The 23,172-nt window shown below is 42.7% G+C and overlaps 1 protein-coding gene across 2 annotated transcripts; it reads right to left on the bottom strand.

Annotated features, from left to right (window-relative positions):
• Window positions 1–2,768: 2,768 nt before the first annotated feature.
• Window positions 2,769–21,960, bottom strand: LOC124114124 (2'-5'-oligoadenylate synthase 1-like). Of its 2 annotated transcripts, none has more exons than XM_046474687.2 (9): window positions 21,716–21,960; window positions 20,138–20,299; window positions 12,251–12,382; window positions 11,001–11,110; window positions 9,261–9,452; window positions 8,592–8,865; window positions 4,498–4,667; window positions 3,940–4,130; window positions 2,769–3,340 (listed from the first exon to the last, which is right to left on the bottom strand). In XM_046474687.2, exons 1-9 carry the CDS (start codon window positions 21,720–21,722, stop codon window positions 3,217–3,219), a joined length of 1,362 nt encoding a protein of 453 aa, XP_046330643.1. In that variant the 5' UTR covers window positions 21,723–21,960; the 3' UTR covers window positions 2,769–3,216. The 2 variants fall into 2 exon arrangements, with proteins under 2 accessions (XP_046330643.1, XP_046330644.1); XM_046474688.2 differs by lacking the exon at window positions 21,716–21,960 and adding an exon at window positions 21,550–21,699.
• Window positions 21,961–23,172: the final 1,212 nt, after the last annotated feature.

Here is a 23,172-nt window from a genome sequence, read left to right as displayed (position 1 = left end):
GCTTTCACTCATCATCCCAGATTTCCTGCCTAGCCCATTTCGAAAGATTGACCACTTGGTGAATATACACTAGGATTATTATCAATGCCTTTTGCTACAACCACTGTATTTTTGGTATTTGATACTGACCACTACCATCATATTATATACTGCCATTGAATATTGTGCTACCACTCACTCTGTTGTGTACTGCCATTGTAATTGCTGTGCAGTAATTTGTTTTGATTTGTAAACTTAGTTAATTTTGTAATATATTCTTCAAAAAAAGAGAAACGCTCCACAACACTTGTTGATTGTAGTCATCTCAGTTATCGGTACATAGAAATGTCCAAGGTGAAGGTCAGCTACCATCAATGACGCTTATGTCCCCGGTTGGAATTGATATCGGCCGGGAATTCTCCATGGAAGAGACGAGTATGCGAATCACATCCTTGGGAATGGTAGCCCACTCGGCCTGCAACGCAAAAGTCAACTGCTGCAACGTCAGGGGTTGTGGTTGACGTCGACGTAGCCGTCAATCCAATTCATCCCACAGGTGCTCTATCGGGTTCAAATCCGGGGATCTGGAGGGCCCGGGGAGAATACCAACGTTGTTGTTGTGTAGGCAGGCTCTTGTGATCCATGCTGTATGCTGTCGAGTGTTGTCCTGCTGTGATACACTGTTGCCGTTGGCTGCAATTGGAAGGACGTGTGGTATGAGAATTAAGTTGATGTATCTTTGAGTCGTAAGATTACCCTGGATATGGACCAAACCTGTCCTGCCATGATGAGAGATAACGCTACCCTAACCAAACCTGTCCACTTCCTGTACGCAGTTTCTGGCATAACATTCTCCCCGACGTCTCTAGACCCGTACTCTTCCATCCCCTCCATGGAGGAGAAATCTTGATTCGTCGTTGAGCCACACATATCTCCATCGCAGTTGAGATCATACCCTGTGTTGACGATGTTGTCGACTCAATATACCGCGTCAAACATGAGGTCTTGCTCGCAGACCTGCTGCTCTTAAACGGTGTCGTACGGTCTGGTCGGAGATTCTGCACAGTCGGGGTATTTTGGATATGGTTGAGGTGGCTGTGGTCGTCCTTTCACGTAGGTGGCGCAGTCGGATGTAGCGATCTTGGGCGGGGGTGGTTACTCTTGGTCGTTCCAACCTTTACCGATCATGTGTTGACGAATGCTGTTGAAACCGATCCCAAAGCCTTGTGATGGTGCTTGGAGCTACATTGAAAACCCAGGCGACAGCTGATCTGGATATCCCTGCCTGCAAGCGGCTTAGACATTGTTCCTTTGCACTTCTGTTCATCTTGGCATGTTGTGGAACTGTCATTGTTCGATTGACGCAGATGCCAGGCAATCAAAATGTCTGCACTCTTACACTGTTCATAGTGCTGCTGCACGTGCAGTACATGCAGCTCCATGGCCCTTTTGTTAATGCACTGGGTGCATTTTTCTGCACGTGTTTTCCCGACTAATGGTTTGCATGTCCTTGTTGTGATCATTTTAAAACTGGACGTTTGTCACTGACACTATAACACATTTCATTTTCCACCTATTTGTCTGCTAATTTTGCTTTTATGGCCAAAAATATCCGTATTGCATTTCGTTTTTTGAAGAGTATACATTAGTTGATTTTATAACACTTGTTGGTTGTTTGTTGGTTTCGCGCTAAATTCTTTTATGTACAGATTTCTGGGTTAACATGTTTTAATTTGGGAATCGACACATAACACAAAGCAGATTTGTTTTCAACCTATTGTAATACTATAATTACACCAAATAGATTGACTTGCCAGCACAATATAACTGTTTGTCTTTTCATAACATTTATTCAAATATAGGGCCCATACTTTTAGTACATTACTCCAAAATATGCTTGAAGTATTAGGAATGATATGTTTAGTGATGTAAATGATTTTGCCAAATGTTGATACTGTGTGTCAATAAAGCTGCCCAAATGGACACATTATCTTGTCATATAAAGTCTTCAAATCCACGGAATCTTTTGAGCCACAGTAACATCTTTAATCGCTGGTACATTAATACCTCTATATTCAGGGGATAATGACTGGGAATTTATTTTAAATTTATCTTTTTTCCCTTTCCATACAGAGTGGAAACATATTTTCTGAAAAGTTTGTATCATATGATCTGAATGGACGAGGAAAGGAGATTTAAATTTGGTATCAGTAGAGATTTCAATACTACATTTCTTCCTACTGGTGTCGGGCGGTCGGGTACCCTAGTGGTTAAAGCGTTCGCTCGTCACGCCGAAGACCCGGGTTCGATTCCCGACATGGGTACAATGTGTGAAGCCCATTTCTGGTGTCCCCCACCGTGATATTGCTGGAATATTGCTAAAAGCGGCGTAAAATCCAACTCACTCACTCACTCCTACTGGTGTCAAAGTTCGAATGGACCATAAATTCATTTCATTTTCTATTTTTTAAGTTTATCTGTAAAATTCAAATTAACGATTTCTTGGAGTTCAACATCAAAATCTATACCTAATAATTCAAAGTTTGTCTGTGATCAATCCACCTTCCATTCTTTACATAGATTATAACGGGATCTCTTTTGGGATCCAATCCAGATAACTTTAATTCTGTCTGTATTGACCTGAAGTCCAGAAAATCTTGATCCACTTGGTCGCCTCTCAGAACAAGCAAAGGTTGCTGGGGACCTATTTTAACCTGCAATCCCAACATTGAGCTGCAGATTGACCATCAGTCAGTCACACTAAACCGTCCCTCAACAACTAAACACTGTTTATCTTGCATCCTTTTTATTTTCATTTTTAGTTCTCATAAATTGCCTTGATTGCTTTGACAAAATCCACCTGTATGTTTAAATATGAGACAGCTATTTCCAGTCTAATACTGAGCCCATATATTGAAATGCACTGTATTGCTCAAATGAAATACTACCCCACCACCCCCCCCCCCCCAATAGTTGGGGCTCAGATGAACGGGGTTCCGATTCCCGACATTTCTGGTGTCCCTGCTGTGATATTGCTGGAATTGCTAAAAGCAGTGTAAGACCATACTCACTCACTCACTCAGATGTACGTGACAGTCAAGATTTAATATCTCTCATGACATGCATCATGTTCTCTGGATGTAATGGTGTGGCTTCTATACATTACAATCTCCAGTAATCAAATATCAGCAATCATGTGTGATGGTTGTTGCAAGTAAGATGCACTGTTAGTCAGCCTCATGCCTCCTCCCATCTCTTCAGGAGAGTTGCTGCTTTTCGCGCCGTCATCTCAACTTCCCGCTTGCTAACTGGTGCCACATTCCGGAATGGGTTAGCTGGGTCCAGCAGGAAAGGGGGCTCCCTAAAGGAGAAAAATGAATAGTCAGCAATTGAAGAATTATACACCAGTAACAGTTTGCTCAATTCAAGAATGAAAAGCAAGATCGAGGGTAAGCCATCAAGAGTGAGTGAGTTTTATGCTGCTTGTAGCAATATTCCAGCAATATCACGGCAGGGGACATTAGAAACTCAGAAACTGGCTTCTCACATAGTACCCAGGAAAGGAATCGACCCCATCCTTCGCCGTGACGAGCAAACACTTTAACCACTACGCCACAGCCAGAACCCATCAAGACGAATGAGTGTTGTTTTATGCCATAGTCAGCAATGCAAAAGTTGGGTATTAGAGTCAGGCTAGACATTCCCGTAGTTGATAATGGGATCACCATCAGGGCTTCATGATGGTGTAACCACAGAAGACCTGTGGCATCAAAGACAGCAAAACAACAGCCACTATTGAAACTGAATGTGGTGGCCAATATAAAGGTGGTAGACATTCAACACAGTTTAAGCACACTGATGTCACATACGGAATTGCCCACAGGGTGGAAAATCATCAATTCTATTTCTAACATGCATAGAAACTCTGTGAAATTTATGCACATCATTGATATTACTTACAGTTTTTTTCTGTAATCCTTGTAATCATAGTGGTCACTGAAAGCAATGGCCATGGTTTTACAGTCTATCAGCTGTTTGATGACATCCCTCAAACAGCCTTCGAGGTCGATGTCCTGGGGGGTGCCCGCCTCCCTCCACTGCCGGACCACCAGCAGCTCCAGGAAGTAGGACCGCAGTGGGACGTCCTCAACCTGGAAATGGAGACGTTACTCACGGAACATTTCTACCAGTGGACGTCCTCAAACTTACACGAACATAGGAAGACTCTATAAGTGTAATGTCCTCAACCTTACACAGACATAGGGAGACTCTATCAGTGTAATGTCCTCAACCTTACACAAACATAGCAAGACCCTATCAGCAGGACATCCTCAACCTTACACAAACATAGGAAGACCCTATCAGTGGACATTCTCAAACTTACACAGACATAGGAAGACTCTATCAGTCTGGTAGTGTCAATCATATTACTTTTTGTGTTTGCAATTCTATTTAGTGCTGTTAACTCAACATAACAATAATATCATTAACTCTGTGGCACATTTCATGCTGAGATACCTTGATCCAATACTTGAGGAGTCTGATCAAGTCCTTGACCTTGCCGGGGGTGGACACTCGGTTTGTGGCCGAGACAAACTCCAACTGTAGGGGTGACACACAACAGGCGTACGGGTCTCGCTCTGGTCTTGACAGACCTTTCATCTCACTGTAGATCTCGGACAGTTGACCTGCAACATTGCTGGTTGTTAATTTGTAAATCACCAGGAATACTTTATACAAATAATTACTCTTGACGAGGTCAAGATGCAAAAACAAGGACCAGACAACCCAAGGTGTTTTGTCCAGACCGAATAATCATTCGTTTTGTTATACTGAAATTGACTTTAAAGTTTATGGAATCTTAAGACTGTCCTCTGTTTCATTACAGGAACTTAGCTGCAAATCATAAAATGTTTGTACCAGACAACATCTTGTTTTCTAGCAGACGAGTCAATATTCATCACGTGAAAGGTCAATACTGATCATGTGATGAGTTGATCAATGTTCGAGGTTAGTGTCATTAAAAGTATTGTTTCATCATGTGCTACGGATTAACCAATAGAATTGCAAGATTCTTAATAAAGGTATAACAAACACATGTATCCCCATACAGAAACAACCCAGAGGTAGTAACAGCATTCAGACAGTCAAGACTGGTTTGTCATCACTCTTCTCAATCAAATGACCTTAAAATGAACCTTACAACTGAAAGGCATTATCCAAAATATTGTATGTACAAAGTTCACCTACACTAAACACTTATAGTGAATTTCTATGTAATGAAAAACATTTCCCACCCTGAGATTGAATATCTTCCTGAGACAAGGGAGTTAACTGACTGTAAAAGTCCAATTTTCCACCCTTTCCCAACTAGGCTGGAATTCCTGGGCCACAGGAGTTATGTCCCTTCTTAGCCTCTCCTATGCCAATCAGATTCCACCTCTCGTATCACTTGCATTATTTTCAAACAAAATGGCGGCGCCTAGTCAAGACAATCAAGTCGATAATCAAGATCCGTATTGTGATAAAACGGGTCTTAAAATGGGTGCATCAAATTATGTGAGCGGCTTGATTAAAATCATGAAAAGATTTGGAAAATATCTGTTGACAACACGTTGGCAGTGCACTGCAATCGACCAAAATCTGCACAACAGTTTACGAGCCGGATTTCGATTTCGTTGCGCGATTTTGATTGGACTATGCATAGACTTGTTAGTCCAGCCAAAATGTAACTCCAGAATACCAGCCTAGTTCCACAAGGGTGGAAACCGGACTTTTATAGTCAGTTAACTCTCTTGCCTCGGGAAGATGGAGATTGAATTTCACCATCAACTTATATAAACGGTATGTCAAACAGATTCTTCAAGGCCATAAAGAAAACAATAAATGACAGTTTGGAACAAAAACTTTGTAGTCTGCGAGACTTACATTATAGGTCTGTCACACTACATCTAGGGCTAGACTAGGGCTTCAGTGTGGTGGCTTAAGCCGTTGACTCAACAGAACTACAGTATATGGCACATTGCTCATGGGAAGTAGCTCACTGTGACCTACTAGTTTTAGGACAACTTTATCACCTCTTATTACATGAAAAAATCAAATATGTCAAATAACCATAGCATGCAAACATTTTTTTTAAATCTGAAGAAAAAAGGCATAGTAGATAGTGCATTGGTTTGCCCATATAGTTTATGATCCTTCACGGTGACCCTTGGACTCTGCCAAAAAAAAAGAATGCAAAAGTGATTTTAGATGTATTTTACATATCACATAAATAATCAACAAATGGTAATCGCTTGTTAAAAAATAGCACACATCATCGTCATTGACCCAGGTTCCATATGGCACACATGGAACAGAAGATTTTCAAGGTGAAGGTCATCTGTTCTCAATATCTTGTGTGGCCACCATTAGAGTCAAAAACTGACATCATCGTCCAATGGAAGCAATCATATCCCGAATTGTGGCCAGGGGAATGTTCACCCACTCTGCCTGCAGTGCTTGTGCCAACTGTTGGGGTTTTTGTGGTTGTTGCTGACGTGCTCGCAGTTGTTGATCCAGTGCATCCCATAATGTTCAATTGGGTTTGAATCTGGAAACCTGGAGGGCCTGGCAGGACCTGAATGTCGTGATTCCTGAAAAAGACTTTTGTCACTCTTGACATGTGAGGTCTGGCGTTGTCTTGTTGGAAAATGATGTTCGCTTGTTGCAAAATGGGAAGGACGTGTGGCCAAAGAATCTCATCCATGTAATGTTGTGCCGTTAAATTCCCCAGAATGTGCACCAAGTCTTTTTACCAGTGTAGGATGATTTCCGCCCACATCATCACACTACGACCACCAATCTGTCCACCTCCTGTATGCAGTTTAGAACATAATGTCCCCTGCGACGCCTGTAAATACGTCTACCATCCGCACGGCCAAGCATAAAATGTGACTCGTCACAGAACCCAACTTGTCTCCATCGCAGTTGTGGCCATACTGTGACGTCTACACCATTGATGTTGCAGCAGACGATGCAGGTCCATCAACATGACATCTAAACAAGTCGTCTAGCACAATTACGTTCAGCTCGTAAATGGTTCCTCATGGTCAGGGCTGATATCCTGCGCAATCCTGGTAGCACTGTAGTTGTAGAAGTGGCCATGGTGGTTCTTTCATGTAAGTGACATAGCCATATGAATCTGTCCTGTGCTCTAGTAGTGATAAGTGGTCGACCAGATAGGGGAAGGTCACGTGTTGTTGTGTGTCTGATAATGGTTCCACAGTCTTGTAATGATACTTGGTGCTACGTGTTGCTATGATGGTTTTGTTGTGTTGGGCATCCGACAGTGGTGGCGTGTTTTCACTGTTCACTTGCTGTAAGATTGTGATGACATGCAAATAAAAACCCAACATTTGTATAGCCCAACAAGTGATGTTGCACGTGCATGTCATGTTGGTGTGTTTAGGCGCGAGACTCTCACATGGTTGTTTTTTGGCGTTTTTTCCATCTTTTCACCAAATTTCTGCAGAACCTCATTCTTTCTACACAAATAAATCCCAATTCATGCACATATGAGTGAGTGAGTGAGTGAGTTGGGTTTAACGCCGCTTTTAACAATATTCCAGTTATATTCCAGTTATGTGGGAGGAATGCCCGAAGTGACGCAGGTCTTAGACGTATACCACTTAGGTGAAACCCACGAGCACGGGTATGGGGCTGACAAACCTAGAAACATAATTGGGGCGAACCGGGATTCGAACCCACAATCATAGGTTTCTGGCGTGCCCAAGGGACGCAACTCTGCACAGCGAATCGCAGCGCCTTAGACAACTGGGCCACCCGTGCCCCCCATGCACATATGACCAATTCATTTTGGGTATTAATTCTGTATGGATGTCGGCAAATCTCAACCTTAAATACAAGGTCTTGTTTTGCTGAGTACATATGGATTTCACTCAAATGTCCATCAGTCTGTGGGCCTGCCCAAAGGAGGAGAAATACCAAGTTTCAGTGGCCTACAGAAAATGCTTCTTTAGTTCTTGGGCATGGCCTTGAGAACAACCTTGAGCTATGACATGTGAACAAAAGACTTCTATGAAGCTATAACTGAGATATAAATAATATGATGTCCTGGAATTGTGTCAACACTTCATGATTTCAAAAACCCAGTGTTGTGTCCAGAACATTCGAGCAAAATTAAACAGCATTCTCTTCCGTGCATCATCTCAACTCATAAACCTCTGGTCATATCCTACTGTTTTTACGGGGGCCTGCATTTTGGAAAATAACCACTCACCATAGACTTTCTCCAGAATATCCCACTTTCCCAGGGATATTCTGTAGAAACTCCCTCTGTCCAAGGAATATTCTACGGAGACGCTGATAATTCAAAAAGCTTTTAAGAACCTCTTTTTCAAGTAACTGTATGGCCGGCAAGAGACATTTTACATCACTTCCTATTCTTGGAAAGAATTTTTGAAACAAAAAATTGGTGAAAATGTTGTTTTAGATTTTTCTTAGGGTTTCCAAGTTAGAATTAAACCTCTTCGACAAAGTGGGGGTTTATCCCATAAAAGAAGTGCTGCATGAAGCCACAGGGAATGATTGTAAACTGCTCCAACACATACGTCCACTCTGGGTGATGTCCAGCGCAGGCAGAAGGTCCACCTCATGCTCCTTGTCATCATCATCGATCTTCAGATAGAACTGAAGAGAAAAGGGTGTCTTCCCTTTGAAAAGGAGATGTTCAGACCAGTCTTTCTTGACATACTCCTCCAGCTGCTGCAGCAACCTCGCCTTGTCAAGCTGAAGATCCTGGACAGTACTGTAGCCATTGAAGAAGATGATCAGGTCAATGTCAGACTTATCTTTCACAGAAGTCCCCTTGCCCAAGGAGCCACCCTGCAATCAAAACGCATGTGGTTTCACACAACTGACTTGTTTGGATAAGGCAAGGAAATTGTTGAAGTCGGCCAATTTTCTCTTACAGTGGAAGATAGTGACCTATCCAGGGGTTAGAATTTTGTAAAGCATTCATGAAGTGTGATTCAGCTGATCTTATGACATTTATTATTTCTAACCTAATGCAAAGCAAAAATATTCTCAAAGTTTTCTCAACTATTTACATAATTACATAATTCTTCTAAATTATCTCATGAGGTTATTTAGTGCCAAGAAATGCATTTTATTGAAGAGCAAGGTCAAAGTGCAAAGGTCAAATTTGGGTCATTTAAATTTAAGTTTCACCGTCTTGGTCAAGCGGTTTCTGGGAAGGAGGGCACAACGCACGACAGTACCTTCACTATTCGCTTTATGTTGAAGGGGCTTGTTTTTGCCTGCAGAGAGCGAACAAGTTTGTCAATGATTTTCAGGCACTGAGAATTGAATTTTTGGTTTGGTCGGATATCCCGATCAATGAACTTGTAGAGTGTGTCTCCAGCTTGCATGCCAGGCATCAGGAGGGCCTTGGTCCGAGGGCGTGACAGAGTCTGCAACACGTAACTCATGTATGTGTAACAGGTAAGCACTACTTCTAACACGTAACCTATATTGGGTAAAATTTACACAAAATGTCTGTAACAACTGTATTTGCAGTAATAAACCTCCCCCACCGCATCCCTTTGAGAGGCTGACTACTGCCTCATATTGAAGCAATGTGTTGCACAAGAAATACTGCCATTAGTGCAATTTAAAATAAAAAATAAGTACCACTTTCTGTAATAATCCTGTTAAGACCACCCAGTCAAACTCCGACACATATCTCCTGAGATGATGGGGTAGCCTAGTAGTTAAAGCATTCGTTCATCACAACGAAGGCACATGTTCAAATCCCCACATCGGTACAATGTGTTGAACCCCATTTCTGGTGTCCCCCGTTGTGATATTGCTTGAATATTGCTAAAAGCGGATTTCTGTCAGAACTAGACCAAAGAAATGGTCCCACATTTACTATGCTTATTTGTCCACATGGAAACCTGAGTAATCTGGACCTCCTCCCTTCCGACCGCCTCTGTGGTCTAGCGTAGTGGCTAGAGTGTCTGCCAGGGGGACTGGAAGGTCGGGGGTTGGATCCCATCCATGTCACAGTAGGTGTTAAAACAATGTCAGCCCTATGAAGGACAATACTCTACACCCAGGTGCCTTGAGTCAGATCTTCCCCCACAGAACATGTACTGTCAGCCCTATGAAGGACAATACTCTACACCCAGGTGCCTTCAGTCAGATCTTCCCCAACAGAACATGTACTGTCCGCCCTATGAAGGACAATACTCTACACCCAGGTGCCTTCAGTCAGATCTTCCCCCACAGAACATGTATCTGTCAGCCCTATGAAGGACAATACTCTACACCTAGGTGCCTTGAGTCAGATCTTCCCCCACAGAACATGTATCTGTCAGCCCTATGAAGGACAATACTCTACCTCCAGGTGCCTTCAGTCAGATCTTCCCCCTGAGAACATGTACTGTCGGCCCTATGAAGGACAATTCTATACACCCAGGTGCCTTCAGTCAGATCTTCCCCCACAGAACATGTACTGTCAGCCCTATGAAGGACAATACTCTACACCCAGGTGCCTTCAGTCAGATCTTTCCCCACAGAACATGTACTGTCAGCCCTATGAAGGACAATTCTATACACCCAGGTGCCTTCAGTCAGATCTTTCCCCACAGAACATGTACTGTCAGCCCTATGAAGGACAATACTCTACATCAGGTGCCTTGAGTCAGATCTTCCCCCACAGAACATGTATCTGTCAGCCCTATGAAGGACAATACTCTACACCTAGGTGCCTTCAGTCAGGTCTTCCCCCACAGAACATGTATCTGTCAGCCCTATGAAGGACAATACTCTACACCTAAGTGCCTTCAGTCAGGTCTTCCCCCACAGAACATGTACTGTCGGCCCTATGAAGGACAATACTCTACACCTAGGTGCCTTGAGTCAGATCTTCCCCCTGAGAACATGTACTGTCAGCCCTATGAAGGACAATACTCTACACCCAAGTGCCCTGGTCTCTGAACATGAGCTGTACATACCACGCTCACGGCAGCGCCAACACCAACTGCACCCACAGCACCACGAGACGTGCTGCCGCCTCTGCTACCACTGACTTCTTCAAACTTCTTCTTCATCAATGCCAGCTCATCTGGATGAACACAGGCAGTCTCAGAAAAATACAATCTCGACATTATATGTGCACATTCTGTCATTTCATACATAATTGACATTAACTGTGAAGCAAAGATAAGTGTCACAATAGTCTTCTGGTTGGGTCTACACCTTTAAAGTGCTTCATTGTCATTGACCAAGAAAAAATATGAATAACCTATTATAAAGCAAAATGGGTTCCTGGGCCCACACTCTCCTTGATACCTGGTTCCTGTACCTCTGACACCTGACTCCTCTACCTCTTATACCTGACTCCTCTACCTCTTATACCTGGCTCCACAACCTCTGACACCTGACTCCTCTACCTCTTATACCTGGCTCCACAACCTCTGACACCTGACTCCTCTACCTCTTATACCTGGCTCCACAACCTCTGATACCTGGCTCCACAACCTGATACCTGGTTCCACAACCTCTGATACCTGGCTCCTCTACCTCTTATACCTGTCTCCACAACCTCTTATACCTGGCTCCACAACCTCTGATACCTGGCTCCACAACCTCTGATACCTGGCTCCTCTACCTCTGATACCTGACTCCACAACCTCTGATACCTGGCTCCACACTCTCTGATACCTGACTCCTCTACCTCTTATACCTGGCTCCACAACCTCTGATACCTGGCTCCACAACCTCTGATACCTGGCTCTACAACCTCTTATACCTGGCTCCACAACCTCTGATACCTGGCTCCACAACCTCTGATACCTGGCTCCTCTACCTCTTATACCTGGCTCCACAACCTCTGATACCTGGCTCCACATCCTCTGATACCTGGCTCCACAACCTCTGATACCTGGCTCTACAACCTCTGATACCTGCCTCCACAACCTCTGATACCTGGCTCCTCTACCTCTGATACCTGGCTCCACAACCTCTGATACCTGGCTCCACAACCTCTGATACCTGGCTCCACAACCTCTAATACCTGGCTCCACAACCTCTGACACCTGACTCCTCTACCTCTGATACCTTGCTCCACAACCTCTGATACCTGGCTTTACAACCTTTGATATTACCAAATTGAAGGAGAGGAACAGTTATTGTTTTCAAGCATTCTCCTTCATTGCTCCAACATGTTTCATATTTAGAGAAAGCCATAGAAAGGGAGCCCTACCTCTCAGTTGCTGGATCTCTTCATCCTTCTGCTCAATCTCTTTGTTCTTCTCCTGCAACACTCTATCAGCCATTACCCTCTCCTGCCTCACCTTAGTCACCATGTCATGGAGTTGTCTCCCTTGGTCTGTGACTGAAACATGTCCACCCATGGATACAAAGGTCTAGCTACGGTATTCTCCACAAACATACATACCATGCACTGTGATACTTTATTTATTTAGCCGCACAGTGAACCGCTGTTAGTTTAGACCCCATTAGACTGGAAACACAAGATGGTTACCGTTAATGTCACTGATATCACAAAAGTCTTTCATCTTTACAAATTATTTGTAAATCTGGAAATTTGGTTCTCCCCAAGGTTTTCAATGAAAATGGTGCTGTTGGGAAAAAAACTGTTTTCACACTCCAGACGCATGTGTGAGCCACTTTGATATACAACAGCATAAGGCAGTATTTGCCAGTGTGTGTGCATCCACTTTTTGTAAATCTTGCCTCTGCCTCTGGTGCCTTACAATTGTACTAACTGGGTACTCCCTATTATACCCAGGGTACTCCCTATTATACCCAGGGTACTCCCTATTATACCCATAGTACTCCCTATTATACCCAGGGTACTCCCTATTATACCCATAGTACTCCCTATTATACCCAGGGTACTCCCTATTATACCAAGGGTTCTCCCTATTATACCAAGGATACTCCCTGTTATACCCATAGTACTCCCTATTATACCCAGGGTACTCCCTATTATACCCAGGGTTCTCCCTATTATACCAAGGATACTCCCTATTATACCCAGGGTACTCCCTATTATACCAAGGGTACTCCCTATTATACCAAGGATACTCCCTATTATACCCAGGGTTCTCCCTATTATACCCAGGGTACTCCCTATTATACCCATAGTACTCCCTATTATACCCAGGGTACTCCCTATAATACCCAGGGTTCTCCCTATTATACCCAGGGTACTCCCTATTATACCCAGGGTACTCCCTATTATACCCAGGGTACTCCCTATTATACCCATAGTACTCCCTACTATACCCAGGGTACTCCCTATTATACCCAGGGTTCTCCCTATTATACCAAGGATACTCCCTATTATACCCATAGTACTCCCTATTATACCCAGGGTACTCCCTATTATACCCAGGGTTCTCCCTATTATACCAAGGATACTCCCTATTATACCCAGGGTACTCCCTATTATACCAAGGGTACTCCCTATTATACCAAGGATACTCCCTATTATACCCAGGGTTCTCCCTATTATACCCATAGTACTCCCTATTATACCCAGGGTACCCCCTATAATACCCAGGGTTCTCCCTATTATACCCAGGGTACTCCCTATTATACCCAGGGTACTCCCTATTATACCCAGGGTACTCGATCCCTATTATACCCATAGTACTCCCTATTATACCCAGGGTACTCCCTATTATACCCAGGGTTCTCCCTATTACACCAAGGATACTCCCTATTATACCCATAGTACTCCCTATTATACCCAGGGTACTCCCTATTATACCCAGGGTACTCCCTATTATACCCAGGATACTCCCTATTATACCCTGGGTACTCCCTATTATACCCAGGGTAATCCCTATTACCGTATTTTCTTGAGTATAGTGCGCACTTTTTTTCCAAAAAACACAGCTGTGTAGAAGGGGGTGCGCATTATACACGAATTATGAGTTTGGATGTTTTTTTTCCCCCATGGAAAGACATTACCCTGAGCACGTAACACCGGAAATACCATGTCAACAAATCCATACTGAAGTTCGCAAGTTATACATGTAATTAGATCTACACTTTCTGGTTATAAAAATTTTCTTTGTATATCTGGACTTATGTTTGTAACTTATTTCATTAATTTTATTCAAAATTCCTTTTAATATTGTTTTAATTAATTTCGGCGAAATCGTGTGGGAAGCGATCGGAAGATCGCACAACTTACCGTTATAAACAGCAACCATGGTCAGATTACCGCTATTGACGCCTTGAAACAAACTTTGGTTGACAGAGAATGGATACATATATTATAAATGCAATACTTTGATTCGTTTAAAGTCATATTTGTTTTTGTTGGACGATTCTATGTCAACACGTAATTCTCGCGATCACGCGGTCACGCGCCCGGGACCCTTGACGGTGACTGGTCAGACTGGTTCCATGTAAAAAATAATAGCGATCAGCTGCTTTGCTTAGGGTTATTATTATTTTAAATATGTTTAGTAAAAGCTGCATCTAAATTAACAAGATATTGGAATATATTATTCCTGATAAAAAATAGTTTCAGATACAACTTTTGCCGATACTTGCATTAAAATACTGTAAAGTTATATCATTGGGTGTGTCTTGACCGAATCACCGGTAGATTCCAAGAAAACGTGTGTACAGCTGATTGCTGTGCCCGGCTTAGTTTACGAGAAAACACACAAGGTAATCTTAATCCCTGGATATAAAACAATGCCTAGCTGAACAAAAAATACAATTTAAACGGTAAATCAACATGTCTGGTGATTTTCTATCTCAAATTTCGAATTTGTACTGACAAAGTTTCTCATCACCCGTTCGTTTGCCGGACTTCGCTGAAGGGGTACGGTGTAATTTTTTTTCTGCGCATAATATTCAAATTTCTTTTTTTCCAAAATATTGAATCTGCTAGAGGGGGGTGCACATTATACATGGGTGCGCACTATACTCAAGAAAATACGGTATACCCAGGATACTCCCTATTGTACCAGGGTACTACCTATAACACCCAGGGGGAATTCCCTATTATACCCAGGGTACTCCCTATTATACCCAGGGTATTCCCTATTATACCCAGGGTACTCCCTATGATACCAAGGGTACTCCCTATTATCATGAGGGTATTCCCTATTCTACCCAGGGTACTCGATCCCTATTGTACCAGGGTACTACCTTTTATACCCAGGGTACTCCATATTATACCCAGGGTATTCCCTATTATACCCAGTGTACTCCCTATGATACCAAGGGTACTCCATATTATCATGAGGGTATTCCCTATTATACCCAGGGTACTCCCTATTATACCCAGGGTACTCCCTATTATACCCAGGGTACTCCCTATTGTACCAGGGTACTACCTATTATACCCAGGGTACTCCATATTATACCCAGGGTATTCCCTATTATACCCAGTGTACTCCCTATTATACCCAGGGTACTCCATATTATACCCAGGGTATTCCCTATTATACCCAGTGTACTACCTATTATCATGAGGGTATTCCCTATTATACCCAGGGTACTCCCTATTATACCCAGGGTACTCCCTATTATACCCAGGGTACTCCATATTATACCCAGGGTATTCCCTATTATCATGAGGGTATTCCCTATTCTACCCAGGGTACTCCCTATTGTACCAGGGTACTACCTTTTATACCCAGGGTACTCCATATTATACCCAGGGTATTCCCTATTATACCCAGTGTACTCCCTATGATACCAAGGGTACTCCATATTATCATGAGGGTATTCCCTATTATACCCAGGGTACTCCCTATTATACCCAGGGTACTCCCTATTATACCCAGGGTACTCCCTATTGTACCAGGGTACTACCTATTATACCCAGGGTACTCCATATTATACCCAGGGTATTCCCTATTATACCCAGTGTACTCCCTATTATACCCAGGGTACTCCATATTATACCCAGGGTATTCCCTATTATACCCAGTGTACTACCTATTATCATGAGGGTATTCCCTATTATACCCAGGGTACTCCCTATTATACCCAGGGTACTCCCTATTATACCCAGGGTACTCCCTATGATACCAAGGGTACTCCCTATTATCATGAGGGTATTCCCTATTCTACCCAGGGTACTCCCTATTGTACCAGGGTACTACCTTTTATACCCAGGGTACTCCATATTATACCCAGGGTATTCCCTATTATACCCAGTGTACTCCCTATGATACCAAGGGTACTCCATATTATCATGAGGGTATTCCCTATTATACCCAGGGTACTCCCTATTATACCCAGGGTACTCCCTATTATACCCAGGGTACTCCCTATTGTACCAGGGTACTACCTATTATACCCAGGGTACTCCATATTATACCCAGGGTATTCCCTATTATACCCAGTGTACTCCCTATGATACCAAGGGTACTCCCTATTATCATGAGGGTATTCCCTATTATACCCAGGGTACTCCCTATTATACCCAGGGTACTCCCTATTATACCCAGGGTACTCCCTATTGTACCAGGGTACTACCTATTATACCCAGGGTACTCCATATTATACCCAGGGTATTCCCTATTATACCCAGTGTACTCCCTATTATACCCAGGGTACTCCATATTATACCCAGGGTATTCCCTATTATACCCAGTGTACTACCTATTATCATGAGGGTATTCCCTATTATACCCAGGGTACTCCCTATTATACCCAGGGTACTCCATATTATACCCAGGGTATTCCCTATTATCATGAGGGTATTCCCTATTCTACCCAGGGTACTCCCTATTGTACCAGGGTACTACCTTTTATACCCAGGGTACTCCATATTATACCCAGGGTATTCCCTATTATACCCAGTGTACTCCCTATGATACCAAGGGTACTCCATATTATCATGAGGGTATTCCCTATTATACCCAGGGTACTCCCTATTATACCCAGGGTACTCCCTATTATACCCAGGGTACTCCCTATTGTACCAGGGTACTACCTATTATACCCAGGGTACTCCATATTATACCCAGGGTATTCCCTATTATACCCAGTGTACTCCCTATTATACCCAGGGTACTCCATATTATACCCAGGGTATTCCCTATTATACCCAGTGTACTACCTATTATCATGAGGGTATTCCCTATTATACCCAGGGTACTCCCTATTATACCCAGGGTACTCCCTATGATACCAAGGGTACTCCCTATTATCATGAGGGTATTCCCTATTCTACCCAGGGTACTCCCTATTGTACCAGGGTACTACCTTTTATACCCAGGGTACTCCATATTATACCCAGGGTATTCCCTATTATACCCAGTGTACTCCCTATGATACCAAGGGTACTCCATATTATCATGAGGGTATTCCCTATTATACCCAGGGTACTCCCTATTATACCCAGGGTACTCCCTATTATACCCAGGGTACTCCCTATTGTACCAGGGTACTACCTATTATACCCAGGGTACTCCATATTATACCCAGGGTATTCCCTATTATACCCAGTGTACTCCCTATGATACCAAGGGTACTCCATATTATCATGAGGGTATTCCCTATTATACCCAGGGTACTCCCTATTATACCCAGGGTACTCCCTATTATACCCAGGGTACTCCCTATTGTACCAGGGTACTACCTATTATACCCAGGGTACTCCATATTATACCCAGGGTATTCCCTATTATACCCAGTGTACTCCCTATTATACCCAGGGTACTCCATATTATACCCAGGGTATTCCCTATTATACCCAGTGTACTACCTATTATCATGAGGGTATTCCCTATTATACCCAGGGTACTCCCTATTATACCCAGGGTACTCCATATTATACCCAGGGTATTCCCTATTATCATGAGGGTATTCCCTATTCTACCCAGGGTACTCCCTATTGTACCAGGGTACTACCTTTTATACCCAGGGTACTCCATATTATACCCAGGGTATTCCCTATTATACCCAGTGTACTCCCTATGATACCAAGGGTACTCCATATTATCATGAGGGTATTCCCTATTATACCCAGGGTACTCCCTATTATACCCAGGGTACTCCCTATTATACCCAGGGTACTCCCTATTGTACCAGGGTACTACCTATTATACCCAGGGTACTCCATATTATAACCAGGGTATTCCCTATTATACCCAGTGTACTCCCTATTATACCCAGGGTACTCCATATTATACCCAGGGTATTCCCTATTATACCCAGTGTACTACCTATTATCATGAGGGTATTCCCTATTATACCCAGGGTACTCCCTATTATACCCAGGGTACTCCCTATGATACCAAGGGTACTCCCTATTATCATGAGGGTATTCCCTATTCTACCCAGGGTACTCCCTATTGTACCAGGGTACTACCTTTTATACCCAGGGTACTCCATATTATACCCAGGGTATTCCCTATTATACCCAGTGTACTCCCTATGATACCAAGGGTACTCCATATTATCATGAGGGTATTCCCTATTATACCCAGGGTACTCCCTATTATACCCAGGGTACTCCCTATTATACCCAGGGTACTCCCTATTGTACCAGGGTACTACCTATTATACCCAGGGTACTCCATATTATACCCAGGGTATTCCCTATTATACCCAGTGTACTCCCTATTATACCCAGGGTACTCCCTATTATACCCAGGGTACTCCATATTATACCCAGGGTACTCCCTATTATACCCAGTGTACTCCCTATTATCATGAGGGTATTCCCTATTATACCCGGGGTATTCCCTATTATACCCAGTGTACTCCCTATTATCATGAGGGTATTCCCTATTATACCCAGGGTACTCCCTATTATACCCAGGGTACTCCCTATTATACCCTTCTGTATTCCCTATTATACCCGGGGTACTCCCTATTACACCTATGGTATTCCCTATTATACCGAGGGTATTCCCTATTACACTCATGGTACTCCCTATTATACCCAGGGTACTCCCTATTATACCCAGGGTACTCCATATTATACCCAGGGTATTCCCTATTATACCCAGTGTACTCCCTATGATACCAAGGGTACCCCCTGTTATCATGAGGGTATTCCCTATTATACCCAGGGTACTCCCTATTATACCCAGGGTACTCCCTATTATACCCTTCGGTATTCCCTATTATACTTGGGGTACTCCCTATTACACCTATGGTATTCCCTATTATACCGAGGGTATTCCCTATTACACTCATGGTACTCCCTATTATACCCAGGGTACTCCCTATTATACCCAGGGTACTCCCTATTATACCCTGGGTATTCCCTATTATACCCAGTGTACTCCCTATTATACCCTGGGTATTCCCTATTATACCCAGTGTACTCCCTATTATACCCTTGGTATTCCCTATTATACCCAGTGTACTCCCTATTATACCCAGGGTACTCCCTATGATACCAAGGGTACTCCCTATTATCATGAGGGTATTCCCTATTATACCCAGGGTACTCCCTATTGTACCAGGGTACTACCTATTATACCCAGAGTACTCCATATTATACCCAGGGTATTCCCTATTATACCCAGTGTACTCCCTATGATACCAAGGGTACTCCCTATTATCATGAGGGTATTCCCTATTATACCCAGGGTACTCCCTATTATACCCAGGGTACTCCCTATTATACCCTTCGGTATTCCCTATTATACCCGGGGTACTCCCTATTACACCTATGGTAGTCCCTATTATACCGAGGGTATTCCCTATTACACTCATGGTACTCCCTATTATACCCAGGGTACTCCCTATTATACCCTGGGTATTCCCTATTATACCCAGGGTACTCCCTATTATACCCAGGGTACTCCCTATTACACCCAGGGTACTCCCTATTATACCCAGGGTACTCCCTATTATACCCAGGGTACTCCCTATTACACCCAGTGTATTCCCTATTATACCCAGGGTACTCCCTATTATACCCAGGGTACTCTCTATTATACCCAGGGTACTCCCTATTATACCCAGGGTACTCTCTATTACACCCAGGGTATTCCCTATTATACCCAGGGTATTCCCTATTATACCCAGGGTACTCCCTTGTAGAAGCGTCTCTTACAAGAACCTTTCTTGCCAATAGAGTAGTTGATATTTCTACAAGTACACATCAATGACTGAGTCTAAAACTTACCCATCTTATCCAACTGAGCAATAGCGCTATTGTCTGCCATTGACTTCATGTTGTCAAAACTTGACCTTGTGTTAACACCCCTCGACCTTGAGCTGTCAACCCTTGAGTTACCACGGTTACTGAAGTCCCACTCCTTCGTCCCTCCATCACCGTAAGGATTGTCTGGAACAAAAGTCGCACAACAAAAATGAAACACATGAACCTTGTATATTTGCTGACAAAACAGAATGCAGGTTTACAGGAAGTAACAGTGGTCTCTCCTGTGCACTGAGTTACTCATGTATGTTGCTCACTTGCCAACAGTGAAGACTGTCAACACAGTATAGTCATGTGTCCCTTAGACTGAATGTAGGACTTGTCATAAACATATTCAATCATCTGATGATCATGTGAACAAGTCCATTTCTGGTGTAAAAATCCAACTCACTCACTCACTCATGTGAACAAGGGAACAGGACACCCAGAGTGAGTGAGTGAGTATGGTTTTACTCCGCTTTCAGCAATATTCCAGCAACATCACAGCAGGGAACACCAGAAATGGGCTTCACACATTATGCCCATGCGGGGAATCAAACCCAGTCTTCAGCATGACGAGCATTCAAGGGGGTTTCGGTTTGAGACAATAAATACAAGACAATCCTAACTAAAGACTGCAAAGTCTTCTAGGCATACAATATTATTTCATCTTTATCTGCTCAACAAGGAGACAACACAACAATATGTAGGATATGTTCTACCTTCAAACTAGTATGTAACTAGATCTACCTGACACTTCTGTAAGTCTGAGCACTGACTGGTTAATTAGTTTGCTTATTATTTCATTCCGCGCTAAAGGAACTGCTTTTTACAGGGATGTATCTCACCGTGCACAAAGACAGAGACTCAATCCAAAGTCTTAGGAAGTACTAATTTTCCAAATTCATCTTATGCAAGTTATAACTAATGATGAGTCTTTATACAGGGGACTAGTAAAGAGGGAAGTACCTGGCTAATGTTTAGTTTTACATTAACAATTACATTGAGTGCGAAGCTGAAATACTTCCAAGAAATTAAGAACTTTAAACAATATTCCTATTATGAATAAATTCGCTTGCAAGGGTTTTGGATCATACACACATTTCTGGCTTATTGCATGTGTGATGGCAGACACCATATACCGATATATATATGATCCCTGGTGATGGTAACTGAAAATGAATAAACTAAATGACTTATAATTATCTACTTTATATTTGAGTGACAGTTGATTGTAGGTAGGATCACTAAGGACCTTAACTGTGACAAAGATTTAGTTGCCGTGTGTCCAGCAACATTCCTGTTTATGATTTGACACTAAAAATGGTTTTGAGCATCTGTGGAGCAAGAAGAACACCCACTATCATATGACTATGATATAAATAGAGACGACGTACCCTCCTTCTGTCTGAACGGTACGTGCTGACCGTTCTCTGTGGATATATGTAGGCTAAGCTGGGTAATGATCTGAGATAACAGTTAACACACACGCATCCCCAGAGGCTCTGCAGTTTAATGTTTGGCCTAAACGATGAACAAAGCTTGACACAGCGTTCCACTCACCTGCCATTTTACAGCCACGCTTCAAAGTGACACTTGGAAAAACCCGTTCTGTTAATAGCCTAACGCTAACACATCGGTTGTTTCCGTATGATTCGATCGTTCTTGTGATAATATATTTTCTTCGGGTGCTGTTTCTCCGCTCTGTTTAGAACGAGTGTAATCTACCCCGACATCGTCTGTTTTAACGGTAATCGAAGTCTGAGATAATTCTTATTAATTTTCGCAACCTCGGCGACCAAACCATAGACTGGGCTCATGTCTACCTAAACTAGTCTTGTAGACAGGCGGCGGCCGATTTGTCGTAGGCTACGATTGGGCGACACTAAACATTTCATTCATTGGACCTCGGTATAGAATGAAAATAAATAATTTTAATAGTGGATTACGTTAAGTTTGTTTGCGAAGTAAAAGTGGTCTCGACAAAATTAACATTAGCAGAGCACCTTGTTATAATTATTTTCACTCAAAAACGTTTATTTGCATTCGTAGTTAATAAATCTAGGGCAGATTGCCGATGACACATCGAGGCAAAATATGCAAAAGTTGATCATACTATTGTCGAGAAAAATCCAAAATAGATTCCAAAGAAATTAGATAATTTAATATCTAACGCCCGTACACAACATCAATTCTACCATGGAGTAAACACTTGATTCTGATTGGTTAATTAAAGTCAGTCAGAGGTACATGATCACAATTGACAGGTCTCTGATTTTCGGTTGGGCAATTATACATATATTACGGCAATACACGATATTCGTTTGCCCACCAACATGGCAGACATCAAACAAACTACCGATACGACGATGGATTACAGCGATTTTACTGTCGGAAATTTCCCATCTGTTGGATGGATATAGTGACGATAAGCTCAACTCATTACTTGCGTAAATCACAGAATTAGGTGAATATATGTAAACAAATTACTCCACAAGCAGAGAAACAATATTCAGTCGAACTTGGTTAAAGATCGTCTGCTTTTCTTAAGCTTCAGCAAAAAATATTTTGTTACGTTAATTCCATATCATGGCTTACTAGATGATGCTAATAATTGTAAAATTAATAACATATTTAATTGAATTTATCATCAGATTTTGTTGAGGATATGGCCACTGACCATGACGACGAGGCCTAGATCTACATCGACATCGAACGCCGAAGAAAGTCTTCAGTCCACATAAAAATAGACACTCTGGGTAATAATTCAAACAAAACCATATATATATGGAGGGGGGGGTGGGGGGGGAGGAGGGAGGGGGGGGGGTGGGGTGGGGGGGGGGGGAGAGGGGGGTGGTCATGCTTTGAAATCAGCGGTAGTATGAGATAATTATAAAGGCTGTAAAGTTAATTTAAAACTACCGATTTAGGCCGTGAATAATATTTTTCTCAAAAAAATAATTTCATTTGGAAAACTTGATTCAGTCACGACCCCATTGTCAATTACATTGCTTGAACTA

Source organism: Haliotis rufescens, unplaced genomic scaffold, assembly GCF_023055435.1.
Source record: "Haliotis rufescens isolate VD_foot unplaced genomic scaffold, xgHalRufe1.0.p SCAF_2, whole genome shotgun sequence".
Lineage (NCBI taxonomy): Eukaryota > Metazoa > Mollusca > Gastropoda > Lepetellida > Haliotidae > Haliotis > Haliotis rufescens.
The sequence above is the reverse complement of the archived record's forward strand: the minus strand, read 5'-3'. Positions and strand labels throughout refer to the sequence as shown.